The sequence below is a fragment of the Mesocricetus auratus genome, unplaced genomic scaffold, assembly GCF_017639785.1.
Source record: "Mesocricetus auratus isolate SY011 unplaced genomic scaffold, BCM_Maur_2.0 Super-Scaffold_100676, whole genome shotgun sequence".
Taxonomy (NCBI): Eukaryota; Metazoa; Chordata; class Mammalia; order Rodentia; family Cricetidae; genus Mesocricetus; species Mesocricetus auratus.
Window position 1 is genome coordinate 20334335 of NW_024429266.1, and position 19843 is coordinate 20354177.

General features: G+C 41.6%; 1 protein-coding gene and 1 pseudogene across 2 annotated transcripts in view; both read right to left on the reverse strand.

Moving 5' to 3' along the window:
• Positions 1-19841, reverse strand: part of Copa (COPI coat complex subunit alpha) — a 49284-nt gene extending 29443 nt beyond the window's left edge. For both annotated transcript variants that reach the window (XM_040738160.1, XM_040738159.1), the window contains exons 1-7: positions 19684-19841; positions 13440-13553; positions 12164-12237; positions 9913-9993; positions 8077-8153; positions 6947-7056; positions 1439-1548 (exon numbers count right to left, since the gene is read on the reverse strand). In XM_040738160.1, the coding sequence (XP_040594094.1) occupies positions 1439-1548; positions 6947-7056; positions 8077-8153; positions 9913-9993; positions 12164-12237; positions 13440-13553; positions 19684-19723 (606 nt within the window). In that variant the 5' untranslated portion in view covers positions 19724-19841. The remainder of the gene's footprint in view (positions 1-1438; positions 1549-6946; positions 7057-8076; positions 8154-9912; positions 9994-12163; positions 12238-13439; positions 13554-19683) is intronic.
• On the reverse strand, positions 12244-12944 carry LOC106021787 (annotated as a pseudogene).
• Positions 19842-19843: the final 2 nt, after the last annotated feature.

The following is a 19843-nucleotide window of genomic DNA, read 5'->3' on the forward strand; positions in this document are numbered from 1 at the left end:
TATTTATTATGTATATAATCTTCTGCCTGCATGCCAGCAGAGGGCATCAGAGCTCATTCAAGGTGGTTATGAGCCACCATGTGGTTGCTGGGAATTGAACTCAGGACCTTTGGAAGAACAGTCAGTGCTCTTAACCGCTGAGCCATCTCTCCAGCCCACATACTACCCTCTTATGGCCTCTGAAGGCATCAGACATTCATTTGGTACAGATAATACTTGCAAGTAAAACACTGTAAAACATTTTTTTCTAATTGAAAATGGATTCTTCTTTCATTCAGTACATCCCAACAACAGCTTTCCTTCCTTCCACTCCTCCCCTGAAAGTAAAACACTCCTGTATATAAAAATAAGAAACCTGTTGCATTTCAAATATGGCTAAAGCTGACAGATATAACACATAAATAGATGCTTTGGAATTTTTATGAAACTTTAAGAGTATAAAGACCAAAAAGTTTAAGGATGATGACTTCAATATAGTATCTATTCTATTTACATAGCTGTACTTCATTCTTTGACGGAATTATGGATAAGGCAGTTTTGATTCATAAGTACTTTTAAATTATGTGTTTGTAAAAGCATCTGGATTTTGAAGTTAGAGTCACTTTTGGTGCCCAGCATTCTCTGCATATACCTAGACTTTGGCTAACTCTGTAATTCCTCTAAGTCTCATTTTTTTCCATCTGTGAAATTAAACAGCACACATTTTAGTATACTTTAAAAAATTTTTTTATTTTAGAAAATCTAGTTTATTTTTCTTCTTTCTTTCTTTTTTGACAGGGTTTATCTGTGTAACAGCCCCGGCTCTCCTGGAACTCTCTTTTAGACCAGCCTGGTCTCAAACTCACAGAATTCCATCTGCCTCTGAGTGCTGGGATTAAAGGAGTGTACCACTAATCACCACCAGAAATGCTTTTCTATTCCCCACACGAACAAAGTTTCTTACGTATGATTGGATCTCACTGACTTTCTTTAGGAGCCTTTCTTCCAGGGGTCTAAGAACAGACTGTGCTTTGTGACAGTGATGGAGCACATGTCCAGCTTTCTTCCTTTCTCCCCACTGGATTGACAAGATGACATAATGCTCCCTGAGATGACGCGTAATCTCCTTTTCATTGCTGGCTTACTTACAATTCTATCCTCCAAACCTCAAATGGTGCCTGGCACTTCAACATTTGCTGAGAGAATAAAAACATGTGGGCCATCGAGACAGCTCAGTGGATAAAATGCTTGCTCTCTAAGCCACAGCTCAAATCCCTGGACCCACAAAAAGATGAAGAGAAGGGACTCTACAAACGTGTCCCCTGGACTCCACATGTGTTGTGGCACACATGCCCACACACATCACATACTCATACAGAGATGAAAATAAAATGAACAGCATACTGAGATTTCCCCTAGAGGGTAGCACATACTCACCAACGGCGACAGAGATAAATACCTCAAGCACGTGCTTCACCACTGCGTCTGTAGTTCCAAAAAGATCAACCCCAGTTATTCCTCTCACATCTGACTCCACAGCACCAGGAGACAAATTTTTTTTCCTTAGACCTTTGGAGGGTTAAGGAGTGGGACAAGAGATGCATATACAATGTCATAAGAGCAAAGTAGCAGAACCACACAAAGGTATACTGAGAGACTAAGATAAAATGAAACAGGCGAATAAACATAGACGGAAGGGGGAAAGGTGTTCTCAAGCACCTACCTACGTATGCACTTAGAAGATCCCCTGCTGGGAGTCAACCCAAACCTCCAACACAACTCAGTTCATTAAATCTCACCTCAAAGGGCTGTCTATTTCAGATTAATAGCACTTTCCATTCTTTAATCTTCCCCAAACATGGTCTCAAATAGTAATCATTCAATGTCTACTTTCATAAAATCTATAGCAACCTTTTCCCATCATCTTAAAGTTTATTTTTTCACCTTTTAATTTTTTAATGAAGTTTATTATTTGATGTATATGGGTGTTTGCCTACATGTATATCTGTGCACCACATACATGTCCAGTGCCCAGAGGTCAGAAGAGGGCTACAGATCTCCTGGAACTTAAGTTATAGGTGTTTGTAAGCTGCCAAGTGGTTGCTAGGAATTGAACCCCAGGTCCTTTGGAAGCAATAAAAGCAATTTAAAGAGAATGCACTTCAGTATTTTCCAAACTGGATGCAACATACTAAGACATTCCAGATGCATTGCAGAACTACACATATCAAACAAAAACAGCCATCTAGTTTGAAAGAACTATTACAAATACTATGAGAAGATATGGCAATAAGATACTAGCAAAAAGTGTACTCACACCTCCTACTTGGCTCTTGGACAGGACACTAAATAATTAAAACAGTTATGATTTTTCATACTCTTGCATAAAAGGCTGCTTATAGTAGGTATTTTTCCATTAAAACCTACAGAGGCTAATTTCACTGGGAGGAATTATTAGCTGACAATTTTGCTGTTGTTTTTAGTTTTTGAGACAGGGTTTCATTGTGTAGCCCTGGCCCTCCTGGACCTCACTCTGTACACTAGGCTGGCTTCAAATTCACAGAGATCCACCTGCCTTTCTACCTCTCAAGTGCTGGGATTAATGGACTGAGCTGCCATCCCCTGGCTGATAATTTTTAAATGACAGGCAAAAGACAGCAGGGTAAGAAGTATTTTATCTGTGAAATGACCCATGTTTATGATTCATATATACGTCTTTAAAGATGACTATTTGAAGTAAGGTGTGGTGGCTTATACATACAATTTTAGCACTAAGGAAACAGAGGCAGGAGGACTGCCACAAGTTGAGCCTGGGCTACCATAGTGAGCTTCAGGCTAGCCAGGGTTACGGAGCAAAGCCCTATTTCTTTCTTTTCTTTTTCTTTTTTTCTTTTTGCAAAGCCCTGTTTCAAAAAAGCAGGGAGGGGTAGGGGAAAGCTGAATACTTATGTCAAAACCAGAACCAAAATTATAGTACAAAGTACCAGTATCAGATTTAATTCTGATAACAACCCTTCGAGATCGGTAATAATCATGTATATATATTATAACAAGTTATACATAACAAAACAAAATTGGGAAAAAAATCTTTAAAAAATATTTGAGAGAAAAAAATGGTAAGAAAGTTATCTAACATTTGTTAAATTTTTTAAACAGACATTATTTTAAAACAGGGACTAAATAAAACATATCATTGAAAATAAAAACTAAGAAACTTCAGACTAAAATGTGGCATCTGTAGAGAAAGAAAAAAAGTTAAGTTCAATGATGGAACTTATCACTATTGTTTTAAACTACAATGTATTTCTTCTGTTAGGATAGACTCTAATATCAGCACTGGAGGAACAGTTTTAATTAGTTTATGCCCCATGGAAGAGAATCATTGTAGGTATACAGACATAAAAGTGATGAAAAAAAGTATTCTCCTCAAGCTTCATAAATACATGATCATAAGTGTGCCTCTTACTTATTTCATTTGTCCCTTTAATAGGATCTGTCAACTTTTTCTAATGAGGCTATTGTATGAAATAGGTTCAAAGAAAGATACAAAAGCAGACAGCTGTGAGGAACTTCACCTCCAATAAGCTTCAACAAACACATTAAAAAGAAAGCTGTACGACAGAATTGAAGCCTTTGTTGCACTTGCCTGCAATGATTCAGGAAAAGGGGAAGGGCGAAACAGATGAACAGTGACAGGCAGTGAAAAGATACTTAGAGAAGAAATATTTGAGCCTTCGACAAGTCACTCACTAGGACTGAGCGACAGATGGAAAATTTCTACAGCAGCTACCCAAGTCCAGAGGGAGAGGAGAGTACTCTCAGAATGGACCAGTTAATGTATGCCTCCCAGTGGGGACCAGAGGAAGCAGTAGAGAGGGACGAGGAGAGGATTTGGCAGCGTATTAATATGTTTTAGCAGATACTTCAAAGAGTGAGCCTGAATTACATGGGTTTGACATGCAAAGGTGTAAGCATATTAAAATAATTTAACTGATAGTTAAGAAGCACAAGCTAAAACAGTAACCCATCTTCCATTGCTAGCTTTTAAAACTCTTCCCCTAAAAACAAATGATTTTTGCCAGGCTATCAGAATATTCAGGTTATAGTAAGCTCCAGGGGCTAAATCCACATGAGAGAGGGTTTAAGGGATTGCTTTGCCTCTAAAGAGTTCTACATTCTCTTGGTGTTACCCACTAACTTAGAGTGTTCTTTTCAAGAGAGCTAAATCAGGAATTTCACAGTCCCCTAAATTTCTAAGTATTCATTCCCTTATTCAGAAAATTCTTTCCTGTCTTGGAAATGTTATCATCAGTCCGTAGGAGACCAGACAGCTGGTTTCTCTTACTGTGTTCAGACTTTCCTGAACTAAAGCAAAATGGAATTCTGAAGAGTGTGCTACTTTTGAGGACAGGAAAATGTAATTGTAAAAAGTCTAACCCAAATGTTCTTCCACTTATTTAAATGCCAAAGCGTCTCCTTCTACTCTGGTTAAAGGATTACTTAGGTCAACAGAATCAGCAGAGAAGTGATAAAGAGCATTCACATTAGTATAGCAAGTTAGCACAACATTCTCCCTATAAATCTACAAAGTATAGCAATTGCAATACCATAGAGCAATCAATCCATGCAATTCACACATTCAAGAGCAACACAAACCTCACCCACTAAGGTCAGACTCTCCCTTACTCCTCTAATCTAAGGCCCTTAATTTTGATGTAAACGTGTTTTCTGCCTGCAAAAGTTGAAGAAAGTACTTCTTGTCCTGGGCATTTTAGGATCACAAATGAGAACCTACCCACTGTACTTCCGCAAACTGCTTCTTATTTTAATTAGCAGATTTTTAAAAATTTATTTCTCAAATCACTTTAGCTAGACCACAGTGGTACAAGCAGTACACGGAGCAGTGTAAGGGCCTTCTCAACCCAATGTTCTGGGGATGAAGCCCTAATACTAAAAACAATTTACGTATGAAATTAACGTACGTTCTAGGATAGAATTAGCTGTACATCATTCCTGGGAGAACTGAGAAGTCACTCAAGATACTTCCTCTAACACCTTTCTCCCAGAACTCGGGACTATTCTACAAAACTGTCCCTGCTCAGCGGGACAGCATGAGCGGGAGCAAACCTCACGTGGTGCACCTGAGCCAGACAGGATGTCTTGAATGTGTGCAAGGAGAAACCCTATGGAAAGCCACAGCGAGGTTACTGCAGAGTGAATGCTGCTCCCCAGAACGGGCAGTGAGGAGAGAGCACAGGCTCACGGTGCCTGTGTCAAGCTCCTCCTGCTGGCATAGCTGGTCTCATCTGGGTGTACTTCAAATAGCCCAGTCGGTCTGACGGAAAACTGCAATGGCAAAGCCCTAGAGGGTGAACATAACTGCCCTATCTCCAAAACAGTCTGTTTACACCACTGTCTTGCAAGTCTAGGCTTCTGAAACTGCAGAGACAGCATGATACAGTACTCCCACTCTCTAATTGCCCTCCGGTCTCCTTGGCTTGACCCCCATCACCCTCACACCACTTTGGTTTGGTTCTTTCAGACAGGGTCGTATGTAGCCCAGGCTGGCCTTCAACTCATTATGTAGTCAAGAATGACTTTGAATTTCTGATCTACCTCCCAAATTCTGGCATTATAGCATGCAAGACCATGCCTGATTCCCTTGGTTTCTTTCTTTCCTTTTTTTTTTTTTTAATAGGCAAGCTCATTTCTTTAATTTATTTATTATGTATACAGTGTTCTGCTTGCATTCCAGAAGAGGGCACCAGATCTCATTATAGATGGTTGTGAGCCACCGTGTGGTTGCTGTGAATTGAACTCATGACCTGTGGAAGAGCAGCCAGTGCTCTTAATCTCTGAGTCATCTCTCCAGCCCACCTTGGTTTATTTCTACAATATATAAATTGTAATTGCTACTACAACATTCCAAATGTCGTATTTGGGAATCCAAATTTTTTACTTGCTGTTTCACTAACAGTTTATAAAAACTAGGAACTACTAAACTGCCCTAGCCCAGAACTGTCAGAGGGAAGTCGAGTAGCTACCTCTTTAGCAGCATAAAGGGAAAGCAATTCCTTTACTTCCATAGAGAAGCAGGTAAGAGTCCATGAGGGCCTTCCTATTTTGGGAAGAAACAGTGTTTTGCAGACTTAGATGACTTTCCTAAGAACTCACTCTCTTCTAATTTCTGAAGTGGCAAAAAGAGATAATTTAGTAAGGCTTTTTTCTTTCTTTCTTTCTTTCTTTCTTTCTTTCTTTCTTTCTTTCTTTCTTTCTTTCTTTCTTTCTTTCTAAATGCAACTGGGCAGAGAAGCTCAGCATTTAGAGTCTCAGTTCCCTATTCCAGGACGAAGCCCCTCCACACATGTCATAGATAGCATCCTCTCTCAGTATGTCAATTCTCCGTGTGGCAACATTTAGATCTCTGTATGACACTAAAATTTCAACCTTTATCTCAAAAGTCATTATATATAAACTATGACAGGAGGAACTGGCCTAATTATCAAAAGCTCTTAGAAAGCTTATTAGAAAGTATTCTGAATAAAAAACTTATTAACCCCTTCCCACTCTTTGTTCCTTGTTATAGAAGCAATCTAATAGGGAGATTTTTCTCTTTATACATAAGGCATCAGGATTCATGAATCCCATTTACTTCCATATTCTTTTTTCTTTTTTGTAAAATATGTATCCTATTTGAGTAGAAAGCTTGGTTCTTAATCAAATAACTCAGGCATACATATTTTAATGTAAATCTGAGGTAACTAAAAAATTACTTAGAGCAAGTCACTTCCATAGAAAACACTGCTAACATGAATAACTGTCAAAGCAGACTCAATACATTCAAAACCAAAGACTTTACACAGGAATGAAATACTCTGAACTTTGTTATTCTAACTCTTGCTGCTTTAAGCAATTGCAGTTTTGCGCCAGACATGACTAGATCGTTCTCTGAACTTGGGCAGCTCACCAGAAATATCCCAAACGCGAACAGTCTGGTCCAGGCTAGCTGATACCACCAGGTCTTCAGAGGGGTGGAACTGAGCACACATTACATAATGGTTGTGTCCTGTTAACACACTGCAAAAAAAAAAAAAAAAAAATTAAATTAAAGGCAGAAATCGACAGGCTCTTAAATCGCTTTCTTCAGAGTCAATGGATGCTTTTCTGACTATTTTTGTGGCGGCAATGTAAATCATCCTCACAATGAACTAGCAGTAAGAATGCCACCTGTGCTAACAATGGCTCCTTTTGCGGGGGTTCTTTAAAGCCCAAGAGCTGGGATTAAAGCTAATAGCTAATTGCTCCTTTTGAGAAATATATATTTCTTTTTTTAGCCAGGCAGTGGTGGCACATGACTTTGATCCCAGCCAGGAGGCAGAGGCAAGCAGACTTCTCTGAGTTGGAGGCCAGCCTGGTCTACAGCGTGAGTTTAAGGACAGTCAGGCCACACAGAGAAACTCTGTCCTGAAAAAACAAACAAACAAACAAATACCCCCCCCAAAAAAACCCAGTAGGTGGCATGAGGGTCAGTCCTTTCCTCCCACCCTTACACAAACCAAACTCAGGTCACAGGCTTGCATGGCACCTTTTTGCTTACTCCAATAATTCTTTTTCTGACACTAATTGTTTAATATTTAAACATTACTAATTTCATAGAACTTAGAGTACTCTCTCAGATTAAAGATATGAAAATAAATGTAATCTTAGCAATCAATAAAGGAAATATACTTTATAGATCCTAGTAGGGTACCTTTAACGGCTGTTGTGGAAATTCTTATGGAAATTGTACTAGAGGACCAGTCCTAACACTAAGTAAGACTCATTGTGCATATCCCAACTCAAGTTTTATGGACACAGAACTGAAAAAGAACTAAAAGTTCTACTCCAAAAGCCTAGTCATCTGATCTATTCTTCTTGTTAAGACACCAAAAAATCCAGATTGATATTATTATACTTTAAAGAATCCTACAAATATCAGTAATTAATCAGCTGACATGGCCTGCCAGGGAAAGCAGATAACTGACCCGAAATGAAACTGATTATAAATATTTAGAAAGACCTAAAACCCTTTTTTGAGGCTACTGCCTCTTGGTTTACCAGACACAGGTTCTAGACTGCCAGTTCCACACTCGAATGGTCTGGTCATCTGAGGCACTCAGAATCCAAGGGTATTCCTGAAAGACATTTCAGAGAACGGTCTAAACAATGCTGTTCTGTCAGGCCAGAGCCTTGTGCATGCTTACACGTATTCCCTCAGTGAGTTACATCCAGCCCTTGTTGTTTTCAGACAGGGTCTCGCTATGTAGTTTAGACTAGCCTTAAACTATGCAGCCTCAAGTGCCCAGCTTCTTACTCACAGGTGCAGCTCTAGTGTTAAGCAAAGAGACATATGCATACTTTTTTTTTTTCTTTTGGTTTTTCGAGACAGGGTTTCTCTGTGGCTTTGGAGGCTGTCCTGGAACTTGCTTGGTAGTCCAGGCTGGTCTCGAACTCACAGAGATCCGCCTGCCTCTGCCTCCCAAGTGCTGGGATTAAAGGTGTGTGCCACCACCGCCCGGCGAGACATATGCATACTTTTAAGCTTTCTATGTGGCCCTGGCTGTCCTGGAACTCACAATGTAGATCAGGTTGGCCTTGAACTCAATAGAGATCTGCCTGCCTCTACTCCCGAATGCTGGAAGGCATGTCTTTAATTTTAATTTCAGCACTTGAGAGGCAGAGGCAGGTGAATGTCTTTGTGTTGGAGGCCAGCCTGGTTAATACAGTGAGTTCCAGGACAGTCAGAGCTACACAGTGAGATCCTGTTTCAAAAAAAAAAACAAAAATCCATATTCCTAATCTCCACCCATATTTTAAGTTTTTTAAGGAAAGAAACTAACTCAATCAGTAAATACTTGTTTGCTTGAATTATAGGGACACCTTAGATATGACAGAATTAGACTAAGAGGCATCTCTGTAACTCACTGTCTAATCTAATATGAAACCAGACAAATGGCAAGGCATGGCTCTCACCTTTAATCCCAGCACTTGGGAGACATAAGCCACTGTGAGTTCAAGGTCAATCTGTCTACATAGTGAGTTTCAGAACAGACACTGCTACATAGTAAAAGGAGAAACAGAGAAGGAGGGAGACTGAGGGAGAGGGAGAGGGAGAGAGGGAGGGAGGAGAGGGAGAGAGAGAGAGAGAGACAGAGAGACAGAGAGACAGAAAGACAGACAGAGAGACAGAGAGACAGAGAGAAACTTGATAGCTCAAAGAAGGCAGAGAGTCTGTTGAGGCCTGGCTAGGGGAACAGGTTCCACCAGACCCCAAAATCCTTGGACAGAGGAACCTGATCGTTAATACTTCAAAATGTTTATTATTAGTTCATTCAAACAGTGTGCTACTTTGACCTTTGACCTTCTGGGTCTATCTAATGCTTAATAACAATACCACACATGGGATCACCCTACTACTCATTTTTGTTTGGCAGCTCAGCAAACAAAATAAAATGCCTGCGTTTCTCTGAGGAAAAGCAATGGCTTCCTCTAGAGCCACTGGATTCAATTAAGCTGAGTATAACCTCATCTGTTTGTCTCTGTCTCCCAAGCACTGGAATTACAACTGTGTGCTACCATACTTAGCTGTTTACGTGGGTGTTGGGGATAGAACTCATATCCCCATGCCCATGTGAAAGCACTTATCAACTGAACTACCCCCCTCAACCCTAAAGCATGGACTCTTGAGGACACAGAGAGCACTGCTGCAGGTATCGCTCGATGGCAGTGCATTTTGCTGGTATTTATAGGACACTAGGCCCACTGCCCAGCATGGAAAGAAAAAAAGGAAGGAAGGAAGAGGGAAGGGAGGTTGGTCAGTTGGTCAGGCCAGGCATATAGATTACTATGGAGAAATTATGGAACGCTGAATAATGAAGTTCAACGGCCACTTACATGATGAAAAAATGTGGTACGAATATAATCTAGGTGCCCAAGCAACGTGAAGAGGCAGCGCCGAAGTTTATAATTCCAAACCTGAAAAGACAGAAGAAATTCAACCAATAAACAGGATGTAAACATCTTGAACTTATGAAAGTCTCATCAGGTTTCTTTTGTTTGCTCGCTTGTTTGAGACAGATGTTTCCCATAGCCTAGGTGGTCCTCACACTTGCTATATAGCCAACAATGACCTTGAATTGCTAACCCTGCTCTCATTCCTGAGTGCTGAGACCCAGTTTTATACGGTGCTAAACTTCAAAAAACATCAAGTAAGAATTTCACTTAAATGAGTCACATCTGCAGCCCTGAAATCTACTTTTGGAGATCCAAAGTTGCTGCATTATCTTTTACCTTTAATGTAGTCAATCTTCAAAGAACTGCCTACCTACCTTCTATTGACTACTTCACCTAACATTAAGGTGCCACTATTACTAACAAGCTCCTAACTCGGCAATCTAAAGGTTTCTTCTTAGTCTGGTTCTTATTCTGACAACTTTATCTTTCCCCAAACCTCTTTCGTCCTTGGCTTTTCCCTGGTTTATCTCCAAACTATAAAATTACTCTTTCCTATACCAATACTTCTTCTTTTCCCCTTTAAGAAACTTAAGCATAAGGAGTAAAAGAGAGGTACTCAGAACAAAGTAAGACACACCCAAGAGCATGAATATATACTCGATTCTCTTAAGTCACAAAATATAAGCCACACCCACATGTGGGAATTGCCTTTCTTTCTTAGGTTATCTTTCAAACTAGTCCCTTTGCAGCACCTTCTACGCTAGGTTTCAGCTTCCTCCTTGCTGACAAATCCCAAGTATCTTCAGTGAGTCTCCTAGGCTCCTCAAGCACATTAGAGACAACATAGAATTATCCATTCTCCAAAACTCCACATTTGCCTTTCCAAGTTAATGACTTCTTGGTAGGATTAGGGACACAACTCATTGGCAGAGTACTTTCCAAGCACACACGAGGCCTTAAGATCAATTCCCAGCACTGAGGGGAAAATACCTCAATGGTATCTTTCACTTTTCTTTATCATCCCTCCAATATCCATCACAAACGACCACTGGTTCTTTTCCTTAAGCTCTCATATCCATGTCCTCAAATGGTATTGCCTAAGTTCAGGCTCTTGCCACAAGCATTTATAAAATAGTTTCCTCATTGGTATCTAAGTTTTTAGTCCTTCCCAATTCATCCAATCTTTTCTTTACTATCATTTGAGTAATTTAAAAAACAAAATCAATGTAAATCTTATAGCACTCTTATATATAAGCCCTGGTATTGGTTCTGTGCTTGTGTAATAACAAGAGAACTCCTGAGCACTGCAAACATACACTCACAATCTCATCTATCTTCAAGATCTCACTATCTTCTGCCCCCTTTCACTATCTCTAGAGCATCTATCTAAAAAGAACTGGAGATTCCCAAACACATCCAGCTATGCCATGTACATCTTCATATGTGAACTACTTTTTCCTGTTTTGGGTATTTCTTATATCAATGACTGAATTATTTGTCTTAGTTACCATTTCTTGCTACAAGGAAACACCATGACCAAAAAAGCAAGTTGGGGAGGAAAGGGTTTATTTAGCTTATACTTCAGCATTGCTGTTCATCACTGAAGGAAGTCAGGACAGGAACTCAAACAGGTCAGAATCAAGGAGGCAGGAGCTGATGCAGAGGTCATGGAGGGGAGTTGCTTACTGGCTTGTTTCACTTAGCTTGCTCAACCTGCTTTATTATAGACCCCAGGACCAGGATCAGCAGCCCATGGATGGATGGCACTACCCACCATAGGCTGGGCCCTTCCTCAAGAATCACTAAATGAGAAAACACCTTACAGCTGGGTCTCATGGAGGCCTTTTCTCAACTAAGGTTTCCTCCTCTGATGACTCTAGCTCAAGTTGACACACAAAACCAGCCAGTACATGATACATGCTATTACTTGAGTGTACATTTATCTCTTGTATTATAATAAAGATTCCTTGAGAACAAAAGTTACTTTGTACTTATCTTTCAATTCCCACACAAAAGAAAAGTTTCTAATATACAGTATTTAGTAAGCGTTTGCTGGATAAGTGGTTTGGATAATGTTACAAGTCCAAGTTCTCTATAAATGAATTCTCCTGTCTTTCAGTTCCTTAATTCCCAAACCTTACCACATTCCCCTATCCATTATTCCCAGCCATGCCAGATCGATTGCCTGTACCTTAATCTTATAGTCATCACCTCCAGAGACGAACAGTGGCTGCTGCTTGTGGAAGTCAATGCCTCGCACTGGACCTAAGGAAGAAGGCAGGCGATGTATGTTAAGGAAGTTATCCTCTCTTCATTTGTGTGCATGTGTGTGGTGTCACACAGAGGCCAGAAGACAAGCTGCAGAGTCACCTGTCTCCTTCTACTATATGGGCCCTGGGGATGGAAGTCGAGTAACTCAGGCTTGGCAGCGTTTGCTTACTCTCTGGGCCATCTCACCAGTCCCTATTAAGAATCTTTCTTTTAACAAAAATACAGACCCACTGTCATATGTTTAATTTCATTAGTTTAAATCTGTGAGGGGTACACCATCATGCAGATTCTGTGTCCAATGGCCTTTGTAGGGAGGTGGCTTCAGGACTGAACCATGCCACTATTTCTACACCTGAGATTGCTTTCCCCAGATCACTCTGGTTTTGTTTACCTTGTCTCCAGAAGTCACTGTGTTGTGTTTTGCTTTATACACATGAGCATATCTCTTGTCCAAGTAGAATTCAGTTTCATCTAGGCCATAAACACCGTCACTTTAAAGAACTGTGTGTTTTCTTTGGTTTCAGAGACCTCACTTATAGCCAATAAAAATGGCCTTTAACCAGTCTTCCAGACACATCTGTCTTTTAGAAGTTCTGTAGCAGGCCTCCACAGGTGCCAGATGGTGGAAAGAACCCTAGTAAGATTTTTAGTTGCTGCTGTTGTTTGAGACAGATGTTTTCTTCTCTGTGTGGCCTGACTGTCCTGGAACTCATTCTGTAGACCATACTGGCCTCAAACTCAGAGATCTGTGCGCCTGCGCCTCCTGAGCGCTGGGCTAAAGGCACGGGCCGCCACTGCCTGGCTTAAGACTTATATGTGTAGTTTTTGTTTGCTTGTCTCTGCCCCTCTCCACTTCCACTTTCCTTAGTTTTAGGGGATCCTTATCAAACTAGGATTCTTATTTGGGGGATGATAAATCACCCTACACAGTAATAAATACTTGGTCTTTAAAAATATTCATTAAAAAATTCATTTTATTATGTGTATATGCATGTGCACATGTGTTCAAGTGGAGGCCAAAAGAGTGTACCAGATCCCCTGGAGCCCGAGTTACAGATGGCTGTGAGCCCTGGATTGATGTGAGTGCAGAGAACTGAACTCAGGTCCTCTGCAAGGACGGTTAGCACTTTTCACCACTGAGCCATCTCTCCAGCACCAGTACTTACATCCTTTAATTTCCCCCAAAACTAACTTACCATCATGTTCATCAAACTTGTCAATGAGAGTGCACATCCGATAGTCCCATAACTGGATGACCCCATTGTGTAAACTGGTCAGGATCCAGGGTCTTTTGGGATGAAAACTAAGGCCTGGGGAAGGGAAAAAAAGCAGAAAATTATACAATGAGGTAAAGTCCCTGATGTCTTCTTTTGTCAAGTCTGATTCTAAAAAGGAATAACTAGATCAACCAGAGGCTATATCTAGTCCCATACTTGATAACTTTTCCCTAATTTTTAAATTATCTCTGTGTAGCCCTAGCTGCCCTGGAACTTAAAGAGTTCCACCTGCCTCTGCCTCTCTGAGTGCTAGGATTAAAGGCACACAGTATCACTACCCAGCCGATAGCTAGCTTTTGATTGGATACCAAATACAATAAATCTTATTGTTGGGGATTTCTTTAAACACTGCTGGGCTTTGTTCTGAGGTGTGTCTTAGTTGGTATCAGCTGACAGATATGACCTTAAGTTTTGTTACTGTGAGTCTAGAGCTGCCTTTATAGTCTAGTCTAATGTGGAACCATGCTAAGGGAATACCCACCAGAGGGTCTCTTTCGGATGCTCAATAATGTCAGGAAATCCTTCTAATTGCTGAGCCATCTCTCTAGCCCCACAAAAATCTTTCTTTTATAGGAGCACAGACTATTTCCAGCTTTGTGTGAGCTCCAGGGACAGCTGTTCTGCTTTCTCTTTTCATTCTTTTTTTTTTTCTGCGTCGATTTTTTTTAAATTATTATTTTAATTTTAAATAGCTTGTTTTACATGTCAATCCCAGTTCCCTCTCCCTCCCCTCCTCCAGCACCCCCCCACCATCCCCCACCATCCTCCCACCCTATTGCCAATTCCTTCCGCATAGGGGATATCTAGAGTCTATCATTTCACTCAGGGTAGGGTCCAGGTACTTCCCTAAGAGTCCACTAGTGATCTAAAGGGATGACACCAATTGGCAAACTAAGCAATAGTGTAGAGACCACCTCGAATGCCCATTCCTGGTAATGAACTTGATGTCTATAACCATCCTGGAGCCTTCATCCACTGACTGATGGAAGCAGAGGCAAACACCCACAGTTAAATACTGAACTGAACCCAAGGAACCCAGCGACCGAGAGAGAGAGAGGAGCGATGAGCAAATTGGCAAAGAATGGGCTGGCAAAACCAGCAGAGACAGCTGATCCGAACAGGGGAGAGCTCTTGGACCCCAGACCGACAGCTGGGAGGCCAGCATGGGACTGATCCAGACCCCCCTGAATGTGAGAGGAGGCCTGGGCAACCTATGGGGTCCTGAGCAGTGGATCAGTGTTTATCCCTGGAATACTAACAGACATCGTGTCCATAACACAAAGAGGGATGCTCTCTCAGCCTGGACTCTCTTTTCATTCTCTATTTAAAAATTATTATTAAGATTTGCTTGGCCGGGCAGTGGTGGTGCATGCCTTTTATCCCAGCACTCAGGAGGCAGAAGCAGGCAGATCTCTGTGAGGTCAGCCTGGTCTACAAAGCTACACAGAGAAACCTTGTCTTGAAAAAAAAAAGATTTGTGCTGGATGGTTGTGGCACACTCTGGAGGCAGAGGCAGGCGGATCTCTGTGAGTTTGAGGAGGTCAGCCTGGTCTACAGAGCTCTAGTGTTATTTTTAATTATGTGTAGGTATGCGTCTGTGTGTGGGCATGAACACACAAGTGCAGGTACCTATAAGCCAGATGTGTTGGATCCTCTAAACTGGAGTTACAGCTGGTTGTGAGCCCCCCACATGGGTTGTGGGAACTGAACTTGAGCACTCTGGAAGAGTACCACTGAGCTACCTCAATTATTATTTTTTTCTCTTTTTCAAAACAGGCAGGCCTCACTCTTACATCTAGACTAGCCTCCAAATCACAATCTTCCCACTCCGCCTCCCCAGTGCTAGGATCATAGGTATGTACTATTGTAACTATCACTTACTTTTTAATACATTTTTATGTGTATGAGTATTTTGCCTATATGCGTCTATGTGCATGACATGCATGCGTGTTGCCTGTGGAGGTCAGAAGAGGGTGTCAGATCCTCTGGAACTGGAGTTACAAGTGGTTGAGTCACCATGTGGGTGCTGAGTACTGAACCTGGGTCCTCTGCAAGAGCAGCAAGCGTTCTTAACCACTGAGCCATCTCTCCAGCGCCACAACTACCTCTCGTGGCTCTTTTCTAAACCCTGGATACTTTTCTCACATGCATGTACCTATCAACGCTCTACCAAGGGCCCAGGAAACCCATACAGACCCAAGGCTCTCCCCTTTCTGCTATTTCCCAAGCACATTCTAGCCATCTTTGTTGTCCCAAATGCTGAACTCTTGCTCCTCAGCTAAACTGCAGGGTTCTTCTCGTTCCCTTCATTACAGCCTGGAATCTCTCTCCAAGCACTATTCGAAGCGAACACAGGACTCGCCCTGTTTATTTCCCTTCCCTCAAGAAATAATTTCCTATACTCTTTACTAACCACTGTCTGAAACCTTTGTAGTTTGGTTTAGTTGTTTAGCGATTTAAGACAGGAAAACAAATCTAGTCCTTGCTACTTCACTAGGATGATAAAAGAACAAACTGGAAGAACGAACTGTTAGCAGTCTGAAGTGTGTCCAAGTTTTTAATGCAGCTACATATAAACAAAGGCCTTACTATTTTATGGACATGGAATCATACAATGCTATTTTGCAAACCTTTCTCACTTAAATATATGACATAAATCTTTTTACACTTCAATTAATGGAAACTCATTCTTTTTTACAGCTGTAAGGAACAAAGGCACCAAACTTAAAATATTTAATTACATGAATTTATTTACTATGTATATTCACATGTGTTTTCATGTGGGTACACATGTACTAGAGTGCATGTGTGGAAGTCTGAGGACTATATATAAAGACATTGAAAACAAACAAACAAACAAAAACAAAAAAGAAAACCTTGCAGGCATCGATTCCCTCTGGGGACTGAACTTAGGTCATCAGGCTTGGTGTTAAGAACTTTAACCACTGAGTCACCTCGCTAGTCTATCATACTTTATTTCCGAGTTGGATAGTTACTTCAGTGGGACAGAGGTGGCTTGCCTAGTGCTGAGCTTAGTCACACACACAAACTCACAAGCGGAGCATGGTGTCACATACCTGTAATCCTGGCATCTGGGAGGCTGAGGCCCACATGGGTTATATAGGGAGACATTGTCAAAGAAAAAAAAAAAAGGCAAACAAAACCAAATACAAACAAGCAAACCACCTTACTCTTAGAAAACATTTAAATTTCACCTCTAGTTTCTGGCTATCACCACTGCTGAAGCAGAGCAGCGCTGATGCATATCTTTATTCCCATGACTCAGGAGGCAGAGGCAGGAGAGTCTCTCTGTGAGTTCAAGGCCAGCCTGGTCTACAGAGTGAGTTCTAGGACAGCCAGGGCCATTATACAGAGAAACCTTGTCTCAAAAACAAAACAAAGTTTAAAAAGATCTTTAGGCTAAAGACTTGAAAACGGAATAGCTACAAAATGGAGCATGCATATTAAAAAAGTTTGTATTACATTTATTTATGAGTGTATAATGTGTTTGTGTCCACATGCACACAGCCATGACATATGTGTGTGAGAATCAGCTCTATCCTTCCATGTGGCTCATGGGGATCTAGGCTTGGTGACAGGCACCTTTACCCATGGAGCCATCTCACTGGCTTAGAACATGCACATTTAATGTTTTGGTAAATGTTTGGGGTTTTGTTGCTGGTGTTTTTGTTTTTCAGAGCTAAGGTCTCTTTGTGTAGCCTTGGCTGTCTTGAAACTCTCTATATGGACTAGGCTTGCCTCAAACTCCAAGATCTGCCTGCTTCTGTGCCACCACACCAGCAATTTTTAAAAAATTGTTTTTGTTTTTTTGAGACAGGGTTTCTCTGTAGCTTTGGAGCCTATCCTGGAACTTGCTCTGTAGACCAGGCTGGCCTCGAACTCACAGAAATCCACCTGTCTCTCCCTCCTGAGTGCTGGGAGTAAAAGCATGTACCACCATCATCTGGCTAATGTTTGTTTTTTTTTGAAAACATGGTCTCACTTTGTAGTTTAGACTTGCAGCAACCCTCTTGCCTTACCCTCCCATGTGCTGGGATTACAGGTGAGAGCCACCACATCCAACTCTGGTAGCTATTGTTTAGGTGTAAAGACACTGTATGAATATCAGCAAGTTTATGAAGACACCTATTTTGCATAGTGTTTGTTTTATTTTTATGATATACTGTTAACACCTTCTCGTTTTCTTTTGAACAGGTCTCACCATGTAGCCTCCAGTTCACAGGAATTCTCTTGCCTCAGCCTCTCATGTGCTGAGATTTACAGACACGAACCACAGCGCCCAACTTAGCACTTAAATTTCTTTTTCAATTTTTAATTATATGTGTCTGTGTGGGGGTTATATGCCTGAAGTGGGACAGAAAAGGGCCCTGGATCCCATGGAGCTGAGTGATAGGCAGTTGTAGGCCACATGATACGGATGATGAGACAGCATGCACTCTTAACCCTGATTCAGCGCTTTTCAAGAACTCCTAATACTGATCCCCTCCACGCACCTTCCTACTGACCATGAAAACAATAGGAAATGAAGACTCATTTCAAACTCAGAAACTGGTTTTGTTTGTTTGTTTGTTTTTTCGATGACGTTTGGGTACATGTGAGTTCAGGTGCCCCACAGTGCCCAGAAGACAGGATCAGATCATCTGGAGCTGAGTTCACAGGTGGTGGTGAGCTGCCAAACAAACTCAAGTCCTCTGCAAGAGCAGGATTTCCGCCGGGTGGCGGTGGCGGCAGCAGTGGCGAATCCCAGCACTCAGGAGGCAGAGGCAGAGGGATCTCTGTGAGTTACAGGACAGTCAAGGCTACACAGAGAAATCCTGTCTCAAACAAAAAACAAAAACAAAAAAGAGCAGTAAATCTTGTTAATGGAGCCATGTCTCTCCAGCCCTAGAACGTTTTCTTTAGGAGGGGGGTTGGGAATAATGCTTCACCGTGCAGCTTTGACTGGCCTGAAGCCCACTGTATAGACCTCGCTGGCCTCTAACTCACAGAGATCCACCTGCATCTGGCTCTGAGTGCTGGGACTAAAGCCACCATGACTGACACCAGAGATGACAGTTTTCTTCTCTTTCTTTCTTTTTCTTTTTCTTTTTTTTTTTTTTTTTGCCATTTTGAGACAGGCTCTCTACATAGTCATGGTGGTAGTAGGAATTCTCAATGGTACCCTTCATGACCAAAATTCCCAAGAGACTTAGAAACTGTTCAGAATACAGCCTCACATTAAACTGCCTCCAGTTTTTGAGTTGCTGAGTCTGGCCAGGAATTATTAATTATAAACATATTTAATATACTTTCGCATTTCAATTATCTTTATAAAAGAATGTTAACTACCCTTATTTTTAAAAATAAGGATGTAGAGATTTAGAGATGGTAAGTATGCCACCTAATACTCATACAGCTTGTTGGTGGGTGTTTCAGAACTCCTCAGCAAGTTCACTTGACTCCAAAGAACAAATTCCAAACCACTTCACTATAATTCATTCTAGGAAATATTCCAGACATATTTTTAGCCAGATTTCAGTAGACTTAATTCTCTGCTTTTCTAATTTCAACAGGCCATCGTTCTTCAAAAAATATTACCAAAAATTGTTTTTCTGATATTCAAATCTAATAATACAAAGCATCTTGTATTTCATCGAACAGTTTTACCAGTTTCTGGATTTTATGGGGCTTGTATTAGCAGGTAGGCAACACGGCCCAACGGAAGCACGGGACACTGAGATGGTGCAGACAGGCTAATGCAGTCGCCAGTGCCTGACTCCAAAAGGGCTACAGGGCAGAGGCTGAGAACCCATCCCCATGGTACTCCACGGAATACGGTCATCAAAAGGCATAAGTCACAAGGCCTTACGAACAGAGAGACTAAAAGCCGGAGCACAGCCCCCAGAAGAGGTGGATGGAAATGGGAAGCGTTTCTAGGGCTCTCCTACAAGGTAGGAACCATTTCACGAGTAAATCAGAGCCCCGGGACTCACTAAGAAGCGCAGGCTGCAGAGACTCCCCTAGCCCTAAGCCGCCTCCCTCGGCCGTTCCTCTGGGTTCAAGTGGGCCCAGTCGGTCAGCGAGTCCGCCCATTCTCGATTCCTTAGTGACAGCACCGCCCCCAACATCCAACCTTCGCCGTTCCCCTTTTCCTCTTCACTACCTTTGACCCGCGCGCTCTTGGTCTCGAATTTGGTTAGCATCCTTCAGGCCTCCGGCTCCCAGGTCCAATTACCCGGTCCCGCCGCTCCCGGTTGCCTTCCCAAAGTCTCCACGTCAGCTACCCGAGGTCGTGGCTCCCGGAAGCGCCTCAGACACTAACT